This window comes from Pseudonaja textilis, chromosome 2, assembly GCF_049901715.1.
Source record: "Pseudonaja textilis isolate UNSWEBS1 chromosome 2, rPseTex1.2, whole genome shotgun sequence".
Classification (NCBI taxonomy): domain Eukaryota; kingdom Metazoa; phylum Chordata; class Lepidosauria; order Squamata; family Elapidae; genus Pseudonaja; species Pseudonaja textilis.
The window spans coordinates 59,549,535-59,571,574 of record NC_141991.1 but is presented as its reverse complement, the minus strand read 5'-3'; the positions used below and the strand labels follow the sequence as shown (position 1 = coordinate 59,571,574).

The following is a 22,040-nucleotide window of genomic DNA, read 5'->3' as shown; positions in this document are numbered from 1 at the left end:
GTCGTACTTTCTCTAATCAAGTTTGAAGTGGTTTACATTGAGTTTGTATCTGTTGTGTGCTCTTGTATTGTTATGGTTGAAGCTGAAGTAGTCATTGACTGGTAGGACATTGTAGCAGATAATTTTGTGTGCTATGCTTAAGTCCAACCATAGGCAGCGTAGTTCAAGGTTGTCCAGCCCAAAATCTCAAGCCTGGTGATATAGGGTATTTTGTTGTGAGCAGTGGAGTGTAGGACTCTTCTCGTGAAATACTTCTAGACTTGGTCAATTGTATTAATGTATGATATACAGTTCGGATTCCAGTTTTGTATGCTCTAGTTAGCAATTCAATATTTCTGGAGCAGAAGCTTCTTAAGATTAGATTTACAACTCTTAATGCCTTTTTGGCAATGCCATTATAGTGAGCTCTGGCACTTAGGTCATTTGATACGAGTACTCCATGGTCCTTGACAGAGTGAGGATCATCAACAAGGTCATATCCGCCTAGTTTGTATTTGGTGTACTGATTTTTATTTTAGCAATGTGAAGGACAGAGCATTTGTTGGTTGAGATTTGGAGTTGCCAATTGTTTGACCATTCAGACACATAATCAAGGTTGCTTTGAAGGACAGTAGCATTGTCGGTGGTGTTGAATAGTTTTACATCATCCGTGAAGAGGATGCAGTTGCTTATAAGGTGATCGCAAAGGTCATTTATATAGAGTATAAAGAGAGTGGGTCCTAGAATGCTGCCTTGGGGGACACCACTGATAATTAGAGCAGGGTTTGATATTGCGCTTCCTATTTTTACTATTTGTTGCTTGTTTGACAGGAATGCAGCAGTCCATTGATGAAGGGATCCAGAAATGCTATAAGAGTTTAGTTTTAACAGTGGTTTGTCATGTACCACTGAATCAAAGGCTTTGCAGAAATTTATGTAAATCACGTCTATAGCTTTACCCTCGTCAAGTAGAGTAGTCCATATGTTTTTGCAGGGTAGGTGTTGAAGATTGCAGGACATTTTTTCCCAAATTGTTTTTGGGAGAGTAGGTTGTTTGACACTAAGTGGAGGGTGATGAATTGGATAATGATTGATTCCATGACTTTGCACGTGACACAACACAGTGAGATTGGTCTGTAGTTTTCAACCAGGCTGGGGTCACCTTTTTTGAAGATAGGGATGACCGTAGCTAAGGACCATAGGTTCAGTAAGGAGCTGGTTCTGAATGATATTTCATATATATTGCTTACGGGTTCCGCAGAGCTGGCAGAGTTTTTTTAAGAAGTATGCAAATAATTCACTGGGGCCAATAAATAGGGATGGTTTTAGGTAATGTAGTACCTTTTCTACATTATCTTCTGTAAAGTGAATATGGAAATATGTAATATGTATTCTGTAAAATCAATATGTAAATTACATGATCAGTTGCTATGATGAGGGCTTGGGATAAGTATGTGAGAGAATATTGTGTTGTGAAAGTGCTTAAGGAAAACTTCTATACAACTGCAAATAGGAAATGCCTGAGGGGAGATGGAGGCATTATTAACTGAAAACAAGCTTCTCCAACACTGACCACATATAAATTTTGTCAGTCTCTTGAGATTCTTTAACAGAACAAGAACCTCCAAATGAATTAAGAAACATACAGAAGCAACAACACAGATTAATGCTTGAGAGGAATTGTGAAAGATTCAGTACAACCTAAACAAGTAAGTGTCAACAAAATGACAACTGGGAAATTCTTTTATTGCAAAAAGAAATGCCAATTCCTTGAGCTATGATATATAGTCAGCTAGAGGGTTGTGGATTTTTTTTGTCTTCTTAATTAACAGAAATTGTTAAGATGTTATGTCTTTAACAATTCCCAGGGCCTCACCCCTGAGGCACCTGGTATCTGCTTAACAACCTTATTGGGGGAGCAAGGGTGAGAGCCTTTAAGTGAAGTAATCATATGGTTATCTCATTTAACAATCATGATGACCTGCAACCATAATGGGAAAGTTCCATTATCATCATAAGACAAGGACTACCTGTACTATATTGTGGCACAAGAGTTGTAAGTACACCTTAGATATTTCTTTGGAGAACAGGGCATTCATCTTCTTGACTTTTGCTTTTCTATTGTATCTGCTTAGCTTCCTAGCCAGTGCCTTTCTTTAGGCTTGCATTTTTTGAGTAGCCAAGCCTTATCTTTAATTTCCACACCTTCTGTAGATCCACCAGCTAACGTCTCTCCAAGTTGTTTTGATCTTAGCCTCCAACCCCATTTTCCAATGCAATACATAGTGCTGTTCTTCTTAATCATGTAGCTAAGCATCTCCAGGATTAAAGCAGCTGTAGAGTAGGCCAGTTCATTGGTTTGAATTATAGTGGTAGTAGAGATTGGCTTTATTGGCACAACTACCATACTCTCTGATGGTACTTCTCCACTGAGACTTGGTAATTAGTCTCAGGGCTTGACTGTAACTAATTTAGCCAGATCTTGTACCTCACATTAGCTGCTGTACTCTGTAATGAAGAGGGTGGCAGTGATGTTGCAACTTCAGATGTTGGCTGCACATCCAATTGTTTTTCCATGTTTTCTTAAATCCTGGATATAATGTGTAATTGGCATATCTCAAATTGTAGAGCAGGTTCCTCTTCATTATGTTGAAATAGTAGGTAACAAGCTGTTTTTCAATTAGGATGAACATGGGTCTTTATCCATACACAATTCCCCCATACGTTTCATATATTCCCTCTCATTAAGTCTGCTGTTGGAGCAACATTTCATCATTTCCAGCTTTTCTTGTTTTGCCCACATATGATTTGTTCCAGGAGCCAATTTATCATCAGAGTCCCTGATTCCCCAACATCTGGTGTGGTCCTTGTTAATCTGGGCAATATCTGAGCTAGTGTGACTCTCCTAATTCATGTTGTGCTCATATCATGGGTAGGCAGGTTAAACCCTAGGGGTTCATTGCCCAAGGACTCCTAATGATAAGATTATTATAGTTTCTTTCCCTGGGCCATCTGAACTGAAAATAAACACAAAGTCACTACCTTATTAAGATGTGAAAAGACGTGAAATCTCAATACCCCATTCAGATGTATAATAACATATTACAGTATGATCCATCTCTTGTGTATTATACTCGGCTAAGCATTACAGTCAGTGTTGGATGTATATTTTGTGTATATTCGTAGATATTGTACTCTCAAATTGCAAATGGAGATGTGGGTATTCTATTTTTCTTATCTTCATTTATAAGTGCTTTGGTTTTATGTATTACGAACAGTTGCTGGGGTGCATCCACAGTTTCGTTGTACTTGTACAATGACAATAAAGTTCTTCTAATTCTAATTAGCTGGGATTCAAAATTCAGCTACACACACACACACACACTTATATATTACACATGCACACACAATACACACACACACAATTGTTATATTAATGCATTGTAATGCAACTCTCCTTTATATCTATTTTTTTCCATTCCAGTGTTTCCACTGGGACTATGAGCATCACGTAATCCTACCTCGATGGGAATGAAGGGTTGAAAAAAACAGTCCAATAACTTCTGAAGGCTTTTTGTCAAGTTAGAATCTGTGGAGGCAATTATTTCTTTCACTGAATTTCGGACAAAACTGATAGATTCCTGAAATGAAGGAAGACCCAGAGTAAATTGTTTTTAGATTCATCTTGAACCTTTATGTTTTCCTCCTCTTTTATTCTAGCAGCTAACTCTTCTATAATCACTGCTTTTTAACTAGTACTTTTAATACTCTCCAGCTCAGCTAGAGAACAGGCAACAGCAGAAGCTGAGCAACCCTGCTGGGTGTAACTAACACTGACATGAACAAGAATGAAACATGTACAATTGAATTTTAAATCTTCTACATTAATATCCATTCTTTGCAGCTCAGGGCATTCACAGTCAGTCATCTGTGCATTGTGATGGACTGAGGATATGGAACACATGAAAAAAAAAATGTTAAAACTGCCAAACCTACACTACAGTCAAAATCCAAATCAAGCTCTTGTTGCAGCAAATTTTACAAAAAATAAAATTATGCACTGCTCAAAAAAATAAAGGGAACACTTAAACAACACAATGTAACTCCAAATCAATCACACTTCTGTGAAATCAAACTGTCCACTTAGGTAGCAACACTGATTGACAATCAATTTCACATGCTATTTTGCAAATGGAATAGACAACAGGTGGAAAGCATAGGCAGTTAGCAAGACATTCCCAATAAAGGAGTGGTTCTGCAGGTGGTGACCACAGACCACTTCTCAGTTCCTATGCTTTCTGGCTGATGGTTTGGTCACTTTTGAATGCTGGTCGTGCTTTCACTCTAGTGGTAGCATGAGATGGAGTCTACAACACACACAAATGGCTCAGGTAGTGCAGTTCATCCAGGATGGCATATCAATGCGAGCTGTGGCAAGAAGGTTTGTCTGTCAGCGTAGTGTCCAGAGCATGGAGGCGCAACCAGGAGACAGGCCAGTACATCAGGAGACATGGAGGAGCCCGTAGGGGGGCAACAATCCAGCATCAGGACTGCTACCTCCACCTTTGTGCAAGAAGGGACAGGAGAAGCACTGCCAGAGCCCTGCAAAATGACCTCCAGCGGGCCACAAATGTGCATGTGGCTGCTCAAATGGTCAGAAACAGACTCCATGAGGGTGGTATGAGGGCCCAACGTCCACAGGTGGGGGTTATGCTTACAGCCCAACACCGTGCAGGACATTTGGCATTTGCCAGAGAACACCAAGACTGGCAAATTCGCCACTGGTGCCCTGTGCTCTTCACAGATGAAAGCAGGTTCACACTGAGCACACGTGACAGACATGACAGGGTCTGGAGACGCCGTGGAGAACGTTCTGCTGCCTGCAACATTCTCCAGCATGACCAGTTTGGCAGTGGGTCAGTAATGGTGTGGGGTGGCATTTCTTTAAGGGGCCGCACAGCCCTCCATGTGCTCACCAGAGGTAGCCGGACTGCCATTAGGTACCAAGATGAGATCCTCAGACCCCTTGTGAGACCATATGCTGGTGCGTTTGGCCCTGGGTTCTTCCTAATGCAAGACAATGCTAGACCTCATGTGGCTGGAGTGTGTCAGCAGTTCCTACAAGATGGAGACATTGATGCTATGGACTGGCCCACACGTTCCCCAGACCTGAATCCAATTGAGTACATCTGGGACATCATGTCTCACTCCATCCACCAACATCACATTGCACCACAGACTGTCCAGGAGTTGGGGAATGCTTTAGTCCAGGTGTGGGAGGAGATCCCTCAGGAGACCATCCGCCACCTCATCAGGAGCATGCCCAGGCATTGTAGGGAGGTCATACAGGCATATGGAGGCCACACACACTATTGAGCCTCATTTTGACTTGTTTTAAGGACATTACATCAAAGTTGGATCAGCCTGTAGTGTTTTTTTCCACTTTAATTTTGAGTGTAACTCCAAATCCAGACCTCCATAGGTTGCTAAATTTTATTTCCATTGATAATTTTTGTGTGATTTTGTTGTCAGTACATTCAACTATGTAATGAACAAAGTATTTAATAAGAATATTTCATTCATTCAGATCTAGGAGGTCTTACTTTTGTGTTCCCTTTATTTTTTTTGAGCAGTGTATTAGAGGCTCCAAACACTGACCTCCAATGCAACATGTAATTTGGCTATGTTCAGAAATTGACATAACTGCTAAGAATAGACATGACATGGCAAATATAGGTTTCAGAGCTATTTGTTTTTCTAGGTTAATGGAAGAAAATAAATTAATCTGAATTTAGCATGACAAGGGGATAAAGATCAGAAACATTTTCTTGTGCGTCTTAGGATGTGGAGCCTTTCCAAACGACACCGTTACTGTTTTAATATTAATATCCCAAGAAAGATTGCAGGGAAGCATGAAAATTAGCATTCTTACCAAACTACAACTCACATTACAAAACAAGTGAAAAAAGAGCCCAGACTCAAAAATGCCAAAGTCTGATATTAACCCTGAAGCATATATGCAGCAGTCATTATCTCAGGCCTTTCAAGGCGGGAAAATGCCATTGTGCACAGAAGCTCAGTCTGTAGAACACTTTACCATTATGGTACCAATTAAAATTAATTGGAATTATGAGGAAGGTTACCTCCTGCAAAAGTTCCTGCCAACTGCCTACTAGCTGCTCCCAAGCTTCTGTAATCAGGACTAATGTCCCCTTTCCCCCCACCCTCGGCTAAGCCTTGAACCCACTTATACGGTTTGTATTGCATCAAAATGTTACGATCAAGCAATAGCTTACCTCTAGGAATCTGTTGAAAAGTGACGCCAGCTGCTCTGAAAATGGCTTCATAATCTCTGGAATATTTTTTAGCCAGCATTCCACAAATGGTTTTAGTCCCAAGATGCTGGGCTCCAGGTATACCATGCCACATCGAGACACAGTAGCTGGAGAGGCCACTGCTAAATCCTGGACTTCAAACATCATGGTCATTGCCTAGAAAGGAGAGGCAAGATAGCGATTTTCCCAAGCTTTTTATCAAAGGAACACATCAAAATTACACAGATGGAATTATATTTATAAAATGGAAGGCTCCTTAAATTCAGTTATTTACATCCCTCAAGCACCTGAAATTTGGGTCTAATAAAAATAGCATTGGCATAAACAATAGTGTTGTGGTCCTAGCTTTGACTTCTACAAAAATCAAATTAATTTTGCCCTTTTAACCACAGTGTTGAAATAATCCTGTTGAGATAATTAATGAAGTTAATGAGAAACACTACTTTTAGCTATATTATATATGTACATTTTTGACCTACATATTTAGGATATTAATATTGCTATCTGTATTTTAGTTACTTTGTTTTTTTAATTTGTTTAGCATCTTTGATACTTGGGCAGTAAGTTGAGCAGCAAACTCATATAAAATAAATGAATAAAATATATTTTAAATTAAAATGATATCTTTTATATATTAAAAAGTAGGAAAGGTTCCTAAGAAAAAGTAAAAACCAACAATCATGACCTTGCTTGTCAAATCATATATCTGTACTTATCTATTTCTTTATCTCTCTTCAATGTGAGGGAACCTTTTTAAAAACAAACATATGGATGAATTGGAAGCTGTTTATGAATGGATATGAATGTATATTGAGATTGTGTAATGAAACAAAGAGAGAGAGAGAGAAAATACCTCTGTTAGTTTAATTATTTCACCAGAACTAAGGCAGAGTTTCTTGTTGTCATCCAGCACAGTGTTCATGTTTTCAATCCAAACCGCATCCACGGGACCATCGAACATGTACCATTTCTTTTTTTTATCAGTGGCTACAGCTCCTACCCGAATGAGAGCAGGGAGGATCCCATCTGTCCTATGAAATTAGAGGGAGAAATACTTAAGCCTTTAACAGTTGCAGACTTTTTTTGAATCTCATATATTTTATAAAAGCATTATATATCTTATCAAGAGATTTAAAGATGCGGGAAGTCAAAGAGGAAGTTGAGAAGTTGTTCTGCAGAAGGAAACTTTGTTTTAGAATACAGTTTCCTATTTGCTAACTTTGTAGTATCAGGTACATAAAAATATACCTGTGGTATCAGTTTTACATACGTATGTAAGTATGTAACATATACGTACATATACATATGTATAAGTATAATACGTATGTATACATACATATACATACGTATAAGTATAAGTATACGTATACATATACATATACATGTTTGGGCTCACACAAGCACGAAGCCAAAAGCACCAGCCTGAAGAAGGCGAGTGGGACCTCGTCAAAACATTGTCAAAATACTCTCAATCTTACACGGGAAAAGACCCGAACACGTCAAGACCTGCATGCATATATATATATATGTATATGTATATGTATACATACACACACATACATATTTATACATACATATATATATATATCAAGCCCCAAAGGCTACTGGATTTAGGCCAACTGGATTTAGGCCAACATTTTATCTCTATCAGTGTAAACTATTATAATTATTATTATTCATTTCTGTTTATTTAGATATTGATATTCAAGTCTCTTTTTACAATATTTTTTAAAATAAAACCTTCAGAAGCCAGTTGGAGAAAGCAGACGGTTTCATACCCATGAAGAAGCTTTTATGGCTGTTGCAATTATTGTTTTTGCTCATTCAGATGGATTTATATATCAACCTTTAAGCAAAAACTATACTGTAAATTAGTCCACACACTCAACCACAATTTGCTAAAGAAAACTTGAGTAAATATGTGCCCATATCTAAGAAGCTTCCAAGTAAAGCTATAAGATGTTTACTCAGCACAGCTTTTCGTATCTGCACAGGGTTAAATGTTTGGTAACAGAAATATACATTTGATACAGTAAGTAAAAGAGGAGCAGTAAAATTGATGTTCCAGCATATAAATATCCTTATTATCTCATTCTTAAACAGGACGCTCTCCAATATACTACGTAAAGTATACTGCATATAGTTGTACATAAGTACAGTAATCCACAGAATCTGTTCCACTTAATGTACCAGGAAACCTTTAACCCAGAGAGTGAAAAGATGACTGTGAAGGGTGGTGTTGGGAGTAGATGGGATTTCCCAAATGCTTTTTGCTTTTCTCTATTTAGATTAAAAATTATAGCTAATGAAAAAATGAAGAGATGGATTTTATATCAGAATGGATACATTACATTAGTGACTGATTAATCACATTTTTTCTGCTTCTCAAATAATTATTATCTCACAAAGTGACTTAATCAATTTTTTAAAAGGAATGACTCAGAATGACTTAATCACAGCAGCACTATTATGAAAGAACTACTTCATTAAATATACACAAAAATGTTGAAAGCTCAAAAGAAAAGGTGTGATCCAGCCAAAGTTAAATATTCAAAGTCATATGAATATTGGCAGAAAATAAATCAGATGCTTAACTTTTACTGCATCAAGCCTGAATCTTTTGCAGTTAAATTATTTAGAATTTTCAGAAAGTTTTCTTAAGCTTCCATTTTAATTCCTGAAAGGAAGAAATATAAAACCCAATTAACATAGAAAAGAGAAAGAGAAGTTTTGTCTTTTACCATTCATGAGTTAACAAGTCAAACTCTCCATATAGCTGGCCCATAGTTATAGATTTAGGATTCAGTATAAAGTAATTGACAGCTTCATAATTTCCACCACTGACTGAAGGCCGACCTTTCAAAGATGACATTGCAGCTGCCAAAACTTTATAACACTGAAGAAAATAGAAGGAAGCATCATAAGCATCTCTTTCAAGACGAAGACAGTAGCCCAAATTCACCATGAATCTTTAACAATATAAAGTAGTAATGCAGGACCTTATCCAAGGTTTTGGCACAATTAAGATTTATAAAAAGCAGACAAATCAGAAAAGAAATAGAAAAAGAGAGTGACCCCACATTTCTGAATGTCAATGACAAGCTGGCCAAGAATATAATATCAAACTCTTGCTAATGCTCTGGAGGCTTAAAGTCATCCATACTCACCTTAATGAGGCTCTTCTCTTCCAAACAACATGTAGATTCAATTTAGCCCTTTAATCCTAGCCTGTTTATTTCAAAGCTCTCCAATAGAGGCTGCTACCGTATTTAGCAAGAGAAGATTAAGCAAAAGAAATTGATAGTGCTGGAGGAAATTTCTGGAGTTAGTTCTCTTTCTTGTTCTATCACAACACGTCTTCAGCAATGCTTACCTTTGTTTTTCCAGAGCCTGTGGGCCCCACCAGCATGAGGCCGTGCCGTACCACAGTTGTTTCATACAGCTGAATACACTTGGTGATGAAACCTGGAGTAAAATAAGATTCAGACCAGAAATGCCTCCTGGTGGCTTTTACTGGCTGCAGAGTGGTAAATTCAGGCAGCAATGCCTTGGAAAGCCTGCCATGAATTTGGATGACCTATATAGGAAACCTCTGTCCTCATAGGATAGGACGTGAGATGTCAGCAGCATGTTTACTTAATTCTTTAGTAGTTTCGGCTTAGATACTGAAATATGATATGGTATATAACTGCTTCTATCAATGAGCTTTTAAAAAGCTTCTTGCATGAATTCTTTCTAAGAAAATACACTTGGCAACTTGCCCACCACCATCACAGTTTTATTATCAAAAATATTATTTGCTCTTCTTAAAATGCACTGACGTTTTAATAATTTATTATTTATATTATTAGTTGAAAATACCTGGCTCTTGGCTGCAAATTGTAATAGCAAATGCTATATAGTTTCACATCAATAAATAACATCAAGTTCAATTAGTTAAGGATACTGAAGTATAGTAGGTATCTTAATAGAAGTAAATAAGGTAAGAAGAAGGGTAAAGGGATAGAGATATTAAGTATATTAAGATAAAATTAGAGAATAATACTAATGTAATGAATATGACTGTAAATACCAACTGTTTTGCACAAGAAATTTGTATTCAGACGAAACGTCGTCAAATGGAAGAAGATATGTTTGTAATAAAAATAAAATTAAAAAATTAATATAAAAACCAGCAACAACTTCAAGTTCCAAGTGTGCCCTATTGCCCTCACTCTTCAGTATTTTATCTAACTCTTTTGAAAATATAAAGAATCTGGATCTCAAATGAAATCTGGGGACAGGGGAATTGAATTTATTTATGTTTTTTTTTCTTTCTTTAGATAAATGATGGGTTCCTCACTCTATATCACATATTCTTCATAAGAGCTTTTTTCCCCCCTCATTCAATCATGTTCAATTGTCAGAGACTGCCTAGACAAATATCTGCAAGTTTCTTTGACAAGGTTTTTCAGAAATGGTTTACCATTGCCTCCTTCCTAGGGATGAGAGAGAATGACTGGCCCAGGAGGGCCTTCAGCTGGCTTTGTACCAAAGGCAGGATTAGAACTCACAGTCTTCCAGTTTCTAGCCTGATGTCTTAACCACTACACTAGCCTGGCTCTCAATTGAACTCACTGTACCTTGCCCAATTTTCTACCAAAAATTTTAGGAGCCTCTGAGATGTAGAATAGAGTATTAATAATTGCTCATAGATAGACAATTTTAAGTTACAATCTTTTGGGAGTAGTAAGATTAACTTTTCCACTGAAATAAAGGCAAAATATTTTACATAGGTTGCTCATGTGAGCATTAACAACATTATTCTCACAAATTGATATATGAGCTGAAGCAGGAAACTTGAATTATAGACTGTGTGGGATGACAAATTACTCAAACCTCCTCCATCTGCAATGCTTTTCTGTTATGTAGCAAAAATGGCAATATTTTAAATGCGAGAGTAATACAACGTATGGTGAAAAAAATAGTATAAGTTTTGCATACCATCAACATCTTTCAAATTGTCTTTTAGACAGCATTTGTGAATTGCTTCCTCCAAAATGCCATAGTCAATAGTTTCTTCTTTGATCATGGGAAATAGATCAGAAATTATACCATTGAACAGCTTGAGATCATCTTGCAGGAATTTAGGAACATTGACATCTTTGATAGCCCTTAAGCAAATCATTTCCTAGAAACCATCAAAAGAAAATATTAGGAAATTATGTTCCTATCAGAATGATCAGCTTTGCCCTCAACGGCAAAGTATTAATGATAAGTAAAGTATTTTACAAAACCGTTATTTATTTCAGTTCGGATGGTCAGCAGATGCAGTAAGAATGGGTCTGTCCTATCTTATATCTAGTTCCAATATCATATACGGATTAAAATTACTATATGTATAGGAAGGAAATTAATATTTTGAGATAATTTTAATTTATTATTATCTCATCAATGAAAATTATAAGAAATACATTTTACAAGAGTCAGATGCAATGAAATAATTTGTGCTATATGCACACTGCTATAATATGAAGCTTTACACTGGAATAAAATCAACAGGTATTGTAAAGTAAAAGAGGAACATTATTTATTTATACATGCTTATACAATACTTATTCAGAAATAAGGCCTACTGAGTCTATTACAGATCATCTTTGGGAATGCAAATATCAACATAACCCATATTTTTCAAGTCTTCCCTTAATCAGCCAGGTGTTGTCAATTCTTAATATTTTAATAATAAATCATTACATGTAATCCTTACTTAATGATCAATCGTTCAGCCACCATTTGAAATTAAAAAGGGTTTTACAAAGCTTCCCTGAACTTATGGCCATTCGGTACCCCTGCAATGAAATGGTTGTGACCTGAGCATTTTGCAACCTGGTCACATTTATGGTGGGCTGCCAAATACCCCACAATCATTCAGTTGCCATGTGTAATGTTCTCTCCCATCGGGAAACCAGCAGGGAAAGTCACAAACCACTGTTGCCTGCCCAAAGGACTTCTTCTGCGGGCTGGCTGAAAATGGTCTGCCACAAAATCCAAGTGGGACATCCCGCTTGGCTTTGGGGATGATTTTTTTTTCACCCAGCTTCCTTGAGACCGATATGCTACTTGGTAGAGAGAGGAAGAAACCAACTGAAGCAGCACTTTTATTGTCAAGGTGGTTAGATGAAAAAGGCCCCTGAAATCTAAGCAGGGTTTTGGCACAGGGCATTCGCAATAAGGGGTGTTTTACAACTGGTCCCCAGAAATGAGAGGACTCCTCGTCATTTCTGGGGTCTGGCACCAAATGCCCCATGCTGTAAATGTTTCGTGCCAAAATCCTGTTTGGATATTCTCTTCTGTTCACAGAGGGAAGGGGAATTATCAGGCACAAGACGTCTCCTATAGAAACTGCAGCACTGGCTGAAGAAAAGCTTTTTTTCCCCTTCGGCTCACCACTGTAGTTTCCTTCTGGGTATGGAGAGGAACTGCCTGCCTCCCTTTGATAGGCAATTCTTTCGTTCCATCTGCTTAACGACCCATGCTTAATGGTTGCAACAGGGAAGAGGTGGGATTGCAGTCCTGAGTGAGGGGGGTCATATGACTTAATAAACACTTAATAATTGTAATGACTTACAACTTAAATTCCAGGTTCAACTATGGTCGCAAGTCAATGGCTATTTGCAATTAAGTTTATCTTTTTGCTGCTGTTAGCCTCTTTGAACATTCAACTGAATATAAGATAGGTTAAAACTTAATGAGATGAATAAATGTTTTAAAATGCTAAAATGCTATTATGCTTCTGAACTATTATTTATTTATTTAAATGTTAATCTGAATTTAATAGTATTATGATATGATTATGATATAATAATCTAAATACTTTAACAATTTTCAGACATAAAAGGGAAGTGGTATTTAACTATGTTTTAATTTATTTCAAAGGTCATTCTCCATAGTACAAAGAGACATCCTACTAACACTGCAATATTCTCAAGAAGAACTTGCCTCATTCATGGTTGGATTTTCTCTTTTGAGATTGCCAGCTGCTGAAATCACAGTCTTCACAGCTCTCATTCCAAAATCATAATGATCCTATGGTACATATATATATAGATAGATAGATATGAAAAATAACAAGCTGTTAAAGCAGGAACTGTATTGGAAAGGTAATTATCTGTTTAGTTAAGTTTAGAAAAGTAATTTGTAAAAGAACCTCCTACTTCAGCTGCAGTTGAATCATATTTCTAAAGAAGAAAAGTAGTATGTACTTGTTCAAAGCAAATCTCATGTTTTAATGTTTGTGTATGATCAATGTCAAAAGATCAAAGAGATAGATCCTATGTCTTCCTCATTCAGGTATGAATTACCAAATTGATGGAAATGCATATTTACCTGAGAACTGAGTTGTTCAGAAGACAATTTGAAAGTGGTAGTGATCTTCTTTGCCAAAACTTTGGCCTCATTGAACCCAAAAGAATACAGAGAAATCTCAGCAATCATGGAATAATCTGGAACCATCATGGCCACTGGACGAAAAAGAGCCTGGAATATATAAATTAATTTAGTGGGAATGATACGATTACCTTTAAGAATATTTTAAAAATATCCCTGTTGGATCACAATAGTCAGCATTTTGTTTCTCATGATGGCCAATGAAGTCTCTAGAGTGCCTAAAAGAGGTGTGGAGATCTTATTTCTCTGCAACTGGTATCTGAAGGCATGCTACCATCAATCTAAAGTTTCCATGGAGTCTCAAAATTAATAGTCCTTGATAGCATTGCCTTCTTCATTTAAATCAATATTATTTCCATTTAAAGCTGATGAAGTAAGTAGCCTGTGCTACATTTTATAATAATGAATTTCACAGATTATTTACCATATGAAGAAGTGTTTTCTTTTGTCTGTTCTAAATCTTCCCTCATCTTCATTTAATGGCCCCAATCCTAGAGTTCCCTGTCTACTTTCTTCATTATTTTCTACTGTATGCTTATTTATGTCTTCCTACATTTTTAGCTGATGAAATCCCAAAGATTCTAATTTTTCTTTGTAGGGAAGATGGTCAAACGCATGGTAATTTTCATTGCTGTCTTCTTTGCTTTTTTAATCTCGATCATATTCTTTTTTTAAAACAAGGTAATTGGAATAGTATGTGATTGTCAGGTTTGTTTCCAATCCCTTTCCTAGGGACATTAAGCCAACTGAACAATATGTTCTCTTTTTATCTCTTAGTCCTTTTAAAAAAAATTGATGTCACATTCAGCTACCTTCCAATGCTCTTCCACTAATTTGAAGAATATGGCACATGTTTTTGTTAAGAAGTTAGCAATTTCACATTTATCTTCCTCAGTTTTTTATTCGATAGCATATTTCTAGATCTAATTTATATTTGTGGTCAGGTATTATAAACTATAGTGATTCTGTGAAAGAATCCAGTGTCAATATTTTGTATATTGCATGTTAGCTTTTATATGTTTCTTGCTATAAAAAGCAACACTTTCCCAGCATATCTTTCTGTCAGTTCTATAAAGTTTATAGAAATATGCAGTGATTCAGGAATGTTGTTGTGGGGAAAATAGAAGGAGGAAGATGTATTAGCACTGATCACCTCTGAGTTATTTATTAAAATAAAGATGGCATAAAATAAAATTAGTAATCTACCCATGTCTCTAAAAGTGAGGGTGTTCTAATAACTATCCTTGTTCCAAGTAGCTTAGGACCTCATATTGTATGTCAAAAGGAAACCTTTTGTTTGGTATTATTTAGCTGCCAAAATCATGTTAGTTTTAGCAAAAGGGATAATATAGTTATACCATTCAGCAACCTGGGCACTACATTCTGTATCAGCTGCACATTGTGGATCAAGTTTAAGGGTAGCTTCACATAGAATACATTACAGTAATCTAAATGTGAAGAAGAGACTTTGTGAACTGTTGCTAGGACGTCACTATCCAGGAAAAAAAAATTATAGCACATTTAGGCTCCTACAGCTCCCAATTCCCAAAGCCAAGAACTATCAATCCACATATTTTTTGTTTCATCAGGAGTCAACCTCAGTTTATTTGTCCTCATATACTTTCCTCTAATTTTTTTGCCATACTTTGTTAGTGATCTCTTGAACTGAGATATCTCAATTCTACAGGTGAAACTTGAAAAATTAGAATATCGTGCAAAAGTTCATTTGGATTTTGGGTTTTCATGAGCTGTAAGCCATAATCATCACAATTATGACAAATCATGGCTTGAATTATCTTGCTTTGCATGTAATGAATTTATCTCATATATTAGGTTCAGCTTTTAAGTTGCATTACTGAAATAAATGAACTTTTGCACGATATTCTAATTTTTCAAGTTTCACCTGTATTCTTCCTTGCCTGTTTTTTATGGCCCCTCCCCTCTCCACATAATTTCTAATGATCACACAAAGAAAATGGAAGAGGTTTAAATTCAAATGAAGGTAATATATGTAGTATTTTTGTAACTTTCAGCACCATTACCTTTAAATTATCAGGTAATTCAGTGCGACCAGCATAGCCAGGGTTCATTGTGATGAAGACTGCACAAGATGGAACTAGTGGGATCTCAGCTCCTTCAAATATGAAGCGATCTACCTGGAAGCAATAAATGTAGTGAAAAATTTGATATTCAAAAATGTATCTTTAAATTCCATTATAAAGAGACTGTTTTGGGTTATAACATCTTCCTCACAATTTTACAGATTTCACACACCAGTGACTGAACAATTATATGGTAAGTCCAGCACAAACAGTTGTCCAGTTTAGAATTTTAAATTTAAAAAAATCATTGAATTCTAATGATAAATAGTAGTTAAGAATCTCAGTTGTGATAAATATCTGAGAATAAACAATATAAGACGTAATCAAAGAGTATTAGGTTAGTATATGAAATAGGCAACACTAGGTAATTTGTTTATCCCAGATGTTAACAGATGTTTCACTCAGTCACTAGAGTACCCTTTGGGGATGGATGGATGGATGGACAGAGAGATATTTGTAATTGCTGTGTACACATAGAGATGCATGCCTATGTAGCATTTTTTTTGCATTCAGACAGCAAAATAGTTACTCCTAAAAAGCCCCCAAATACATTAGCATGCATTCATGTTGACTCAAGATGAAAACCAATTAAAAATAATAATAAAAAATGACATTATGAAGATATCCTGACTTACTCGCTGTTGCTGGGCCTTTTGAATAGTTGTGATCTGCTGGGCAACTACAGACAACACTTCAATGTCAATGCGATTGAATTCATCAAAGCAAGCCCAGGCTCCAGAGCTAAGTGTAGAAATAGAAGATAATACCAGTTATCCATAGTAATTATTACTAATGCAATCAGTAATAATCAGAAGATATCAGCAGGGAAAAATGACTAAACCAATTCTTTAATTTTCTTATTAGGACATTTTGCAAATAAGGTTTGTATGTGAAATCCACACTAAAACACAGTACTCATAGATTATTTATTTATTTTGTGGCAATGCTCTACTCAGAGATGAAATTGAGAAGTAACTTCTAAAGTTCTGATGTTGTGGTGCTGGGACACTGTTTTAATATTGAATTGCAACAATTACAAAACTTTTGGGATGTAGGATTGTGTTTCAGGTTTATTCAAAGCAAAATAAAATTTCTGTTTCATGAACACCCTAATTTATTCTAGTTCAAAATATAGTATACAGTTTCACCTGAGATCTGTATCACCCTCAGCCCTTAAAGCATGGTTTTATCTCAAGCCTTGGATTAGAATCAATAATAGAGCTTTTGTGGGAGTTTGATTATCTGATTGTGGGTTTTCTCTGATTTTTCTTTTGGATTGTACTGTTTGCATTTTTTATGGTTTTAAGGTCATAACTGCTCAGAACTTTACATATTGGAGCAGCTTATACATTTAATAAATAAGTAAATGAATCTTGTACTTTAGCCAATTCTCAATACTTTAGGGCCAAGTATGTTAACACTTCTCCTTGGCAACAAAAACAGACAAAAAAAAGAATGATAAAACTATGATTTATTCTGAACACGTGCATGCTCTCTTCCATTCCTTTCTTCCATTCCTCATTTGATGTAGCTCTATTCTAATTCAGGCATATTTCTTTACATGGGTACAGTACTGTGCTTTAGTACCTGGCTAGTCCTTTCAGGAATTTTCCCATTGCCATAAAGTCAAGCTGATCAGAGCAATTAAACACAACTGTCTGTATAGCTAAAGCTTTCCCCAGATCCTTAGTTGTCTCTGTTTTGCCTGTTCCAGCTGGTCCTGCAGGAGCACCTCCAAATTTCAAATGCAAGGCTCCAGTCAAGGTGAGGTAGCATCTGTAACAGGAATTAAATCATTTTCAGAATTCTGAATGTATCCTTTTAAATGTTCTAGATTGAAGCATTTATTATTCATAAATCAGCATTCTGAAGAACCAGCTTATACGTTTATACTGTACAATTGCAATTTGAAATTGTTCATATGTAAATAGCAGCATAGTCTAAAATGATAGATATAGAAAATAGTTCTCTTTTATTTTAGTAAAATAAATGCAATTATTTCATGAAAGAAAAAATACTAAAAGGGCTGAAAAGCTTCTCTGATTCTTTCTGACTCTTTAATTTGATGATCAGTTAGAGTTGAATGAGGTTAGACATGATTCAACTGATCCCTTGAGAACAATTAGCATTTCAGAAATCCATTTGACCCTCCTTCAAAGTACTAATAATCAATGCTGACGCCAATCTTCAAGTATAAGACTTCTTTGAAACAATACCCACAGTCTATGCTATTCCACCACCTCCCCCCTCCACACACACAGTGTTTTAACCATTCTGAATTAATTAGGCATTTCCATCATTTCATATTATCCACAAAAGACCACTTGCTTAAATTGCCTTTACAACCATTTCTGACAACTCAATGGCCATATCCTGTTCCACTTACAAAAGATACAAGCCCTTTTTGCACATATATGGATGCTACATTATCATAATTAAAGAAATATATCTTAGCATTGGTTTGCATTTGTGTAATAGCTTTTAGCAGGAAAGGCTAATTTTCTTTTTATGTACTTGTATAAATCTTAATTGTACACAACTTTTAACTATAACAGTCATGTCGAGACACTCTAGTTTCCATACGACTATGGACGAGCTGATTAACCCCAAGTGATACTTGCATCACAAACCTTTTCCTCGATTGTCAGGAAAAAAAAAGAAGAAAAAGCAGCTCCAATATTCTCTTGCTATGGGATTACTGAAGCAAAGAGAAAGGGCACTTTGGCCCTGTCCATTGAGGAAAGAAACAAGTGTAATCAATTCTGGCTGGATGTGTGCAAGAATGCCACCAGGGAAAGATTGGTCTGATCAAAATTGGATAGAAATGCCAGTTTATAGCATATTATATTATTTTGGCCTTAAACTCCCTAACTCCCAATAGTCTTCTTTCCTTCTGTGTCCTTTTTTTTTAGTTTGAAAACCTGATGGTGGAGCCTGTCTCTCTTTTATTAATTGATGAGAGAAAGAATTGTTTTGAGAGAAAGAATTGTCTGAAGGGTGAGATTAAAATACTGTAAATAATTAACCTTGTTTCCAGCATTATACTGACATATCTGATTCATAGAAATTTTGAAAACTTTCACACCTTAACTAAGGATTAATGAACTTGGGCTGCAAAACCCAGATGAGTATTGCAGAACAGCAAAGAAGCTGGATTTATTTATTTATTTATTTATTTATTTATTTATTTATTTGTTTGTTTGTTTATTCATTCATTCATTCATTCATTCATTCATTCATTTATTTACTTACTTGCTTACTTGCTTACCTATTTATTTATTTAATTTATAAAATGTATTGGCCACTCCTCTTACCATAGGGTAACTTACAGCTTACAGCTACATATACAGTTAAAACATAAAAAGTTTAAATTGGACATTAAAACCAAGGACACATCGGGAGGGATGGGCAGAGTGGGGAGACGTGGGATCTGTAATCACTCAACCACTTCCATTGCACTGTTCCCCCTCTGGGGTGCCAAGCTGACTGGCATAGCCATGTCTTTAGGCCCTTACGAAAGGTTAGGGCCAACCTCACATTGGGGTGGGGGGGATGTTCCAATGGATAGGAGAAACAGCAGAGAAAGCCCTGTTTCTGGACCCCACCAGCCAGAATAATCCAGCTGATGGGACCTGTGGCATGCCTCCTCTGCTGGCATGAGTGGTAAGGGCCAATCCCAGTGGGATGCGATGGTCTCTCAAGTAACCTACACCCATGCCATGAAGGGCTTAGTGCCCATTTCATAATTGCCTTGATTTCCCCCCCGCCCAAATATTGCTGTTTTACTTGTTGGTCTTGTCCTGGGTTTCTTGCTTTATGCTGTCTCTAAACATCCTGAAACCCTATTAATTGTTTTTTGTGCTGAACTTATCTTCCTCAGTTGTACATTCACATTAGCCTCACCTGGTTCTTCAGGCTTCCGACTTCTTTGAAATTCTGAACACATCCTGCTATCATCTTCCACAGCACATTTGACTGCAATCAATTTTTTATTACTTTTTAAACAGCATGCCATTAAGCTTCACATCTTGCCTCATCAGTAAATCACCAGTTTCTGGACACACAATCCTTAGTTCAACTTTTCAATTTGATTTGGCAGACAACTCATAAGAGACAGCTCATCTAGATTAGGATATTGCAGACAAAACACAGCTTGGCAGCGAGATCTGTTCTTCGTTGTTGATGCTACCAGAAACTGCCCTCCCACAATGGTCGTGCTGAACTGAACATGGATGAACTGGTGTCAGGTATGGGCAACAAGCCACTTGGTAGATTTTTGCTACAACTAATGGATCAACAGCCACCTACAATGCTGAAGAGTGCTAGGATGTCTCCCCGGAGGTGACATGTGTTGGTCTTGCCTGACTGCCCTGACAAGAGGGCAAAAGTTACTCATTCAAGGCAGAACTGGCTAAAGAAGCCAGCATCTTGACTTGACTGGACACAGCCATGAGTAGTAGACATGCTAATGTGATGTAAGGTGGATATTATGTGCACACAAGAGACACACTAGAAAAATCAAAAGTTTAGTGACATTGGTAAAAACACAAAATAATCTACGGTTTCAAACAAAAAAGGCATGGCTATCATAGTAGCCACTGATCTGTACAGCCATCTTGTTGAGGTTCATTGACACTCTGTCCATCTCATGTTAACTGCCATCACACTGCTGCCACACATTTTCTTGGTCTATGCCCCACAAACTGGATATGGTGGAGAGGAGAAACAATAGTTTTGGATAAAAACCATTCAAGAGTGTGTATCTACCTGCCTGCAAGAAAACCTACTGTTTCTCTGCAACAACCTAAGTGGACATGTCACAATTGTCATGGTGGCAATCAACATGATATGCAAAACGATGAAGGACAGTGAGTACTGGATTTCTCCAAAACAAATGACTCATTAACACCAGCACATTTTTCAAAAAAGTATGTCAACCACTTGAGCACCTGCGCCAGCAGCAACCGCAATAGCTAGATTTTACCTGTGTGCAATGATTTGACTTCCCCACTGTCATGGGTGCAAAGGTCATTTCATCCAAATACCTTGCCCAGCATAAGACACGTGTTGATATGAAGATCGATAAGCATGCAAAGAATGACAGCAGCATGGCAAATCCAGAGAAAATCAAATGGTGGAATCTACAAGGCTGCCATTGTTGACTGCATCACATTTTATCCAGTCACTTCAGGCTTGATTGACACAAGTCCATGACTGCTGCTGTGAGAATAATCCTAGGCATTGCAATATTTATTGATGTACAGTATTCCAAAATGCTTTTCTGTGGAGGATTCCTGCATATAGCTGACTCATGACAAATTACCTTGTGGGTCAATTGATAACAGACTTCACCAAAAGTCACAAACAAGACCCTTGATTCAGATTTACTCATTTATTCATTCAGAACTATGAAGGAATTTAATTGTTTGACACCAAAGGAGTTACTATACCTGTCAGTAAGAGGAGTGATCACAAGGCGCCCACTATTGCCCAAGTATTCATAGCCATAAATAAATTCAGCATTCACTGCCCGAATGTATAAATCATCCCTTGTCCAGTAGTACCTAATAATGCATTAAAAGTTAAATTGAAATATATGGATGGTACATTTTATAATACAACATTTCTGTTCACCTGGATAGATTTCATTTATACTAAACAATCTTCTCAGAAATAACGATGATGCTGATGAGGCTGATGATTATTAGGGGGATGCCTGTTGTACTAGAATAATGACCTGAATATAATTATAAGAAGGTAAAAACACAGAATTGAAAGAATATTTTTAGACCATTAAAATTATGCCCGATTTCTCTTTTTCTCTCTTGTCCAATGTACCTCCTACTTAAAAAGAACAATTCTTCTGTACTACTAGCAATTTCTATTAATAGAATAGGTAAGAGGAAATCCCTCACCTGAGCTGGGAAATCCATTCAAAATCATTTTCACTCATGACATTTTCCTCAATAAGTTTAGCTGCCACATCCTTGGCATGAACTTCAATCACAATGAGAGCTGATAACACTCCTCGCTGCATCCGAGACAGTTTACCTCGCACAAGTGCTACTAGGTCACGCAGCTGCGCAAATAAAGCAAAACAAATCAAGCCATGCCTTACCCACTATATCACAAATCTACTTGATATGCTCTGGGCACTTCTATATTGACTCCACAAGAAAACTATTGTTACTTAGGAAAC

The 22,040-nt window shown here is 36.7% G+C and overlaps 1 protein-coding gene across 4 annotated transcripts in view; it reads right to left on the bottom strand.

The window, feature by feature from the left end:
• The window catches only part of DNAH1 (dynein axonemal heavy chain 1), a 199,825-nt gene that overhangs the window by 72,744 nt on the left and 105,041 nt on the right, over positions 1–22,040 (bottom strand). For all 4 annotated transcript variants that reach the window (XM_087924016.1, XM_087924015.1, XM_087924017.1 and 1 more), the window contains 13 exons: positions 21,757–21,920; positions 21,292–21,405; positions 17,429–17,617; positions 16,477–16,582; positions 15,782–15,895; positions 13,680–13,829; positions 13,293–13,379; positions 11,298–11,484; positions 9,688–9,779; positions 9,056–9,210; positions 7,168–7,345; positions 6,276–6,470; positions 3,501–3,620 (listed from right to left, as the gene is read on the bottom strand). In XM_087924016.1, the coding sequence (XP_087780142.1) occupies positions 3,501–3,620; positions 6,276–6,470; positions 7,168–7,345; positions 9,056–9,210; positions 9,688–9,779; positions 11,298–11,484; positions 13,293–13,379; positions 13,680–13,829; positions 15,782–15,895; positions 16,477–16,582; positions 17,429–17,617; positions 21,292–21,405; positions 21,757–21,920 (1,851 nt within the window). The remainder of the gene's footprint in view (positions 1–3,500; positions 3,621–6,275; positions 6,471–7,167; positions 7,346–9,055; positions 9,211–9,687; positions 9,780–11,297; positions 11,485–13,292; positions 13,380–13,679; positions 13,830–15,781; positions 15,896–16,476; positions 16,583–17,428; positions 17,618–21,291; positions 21,406–21,756; positions 21,921–22,040) is intronic.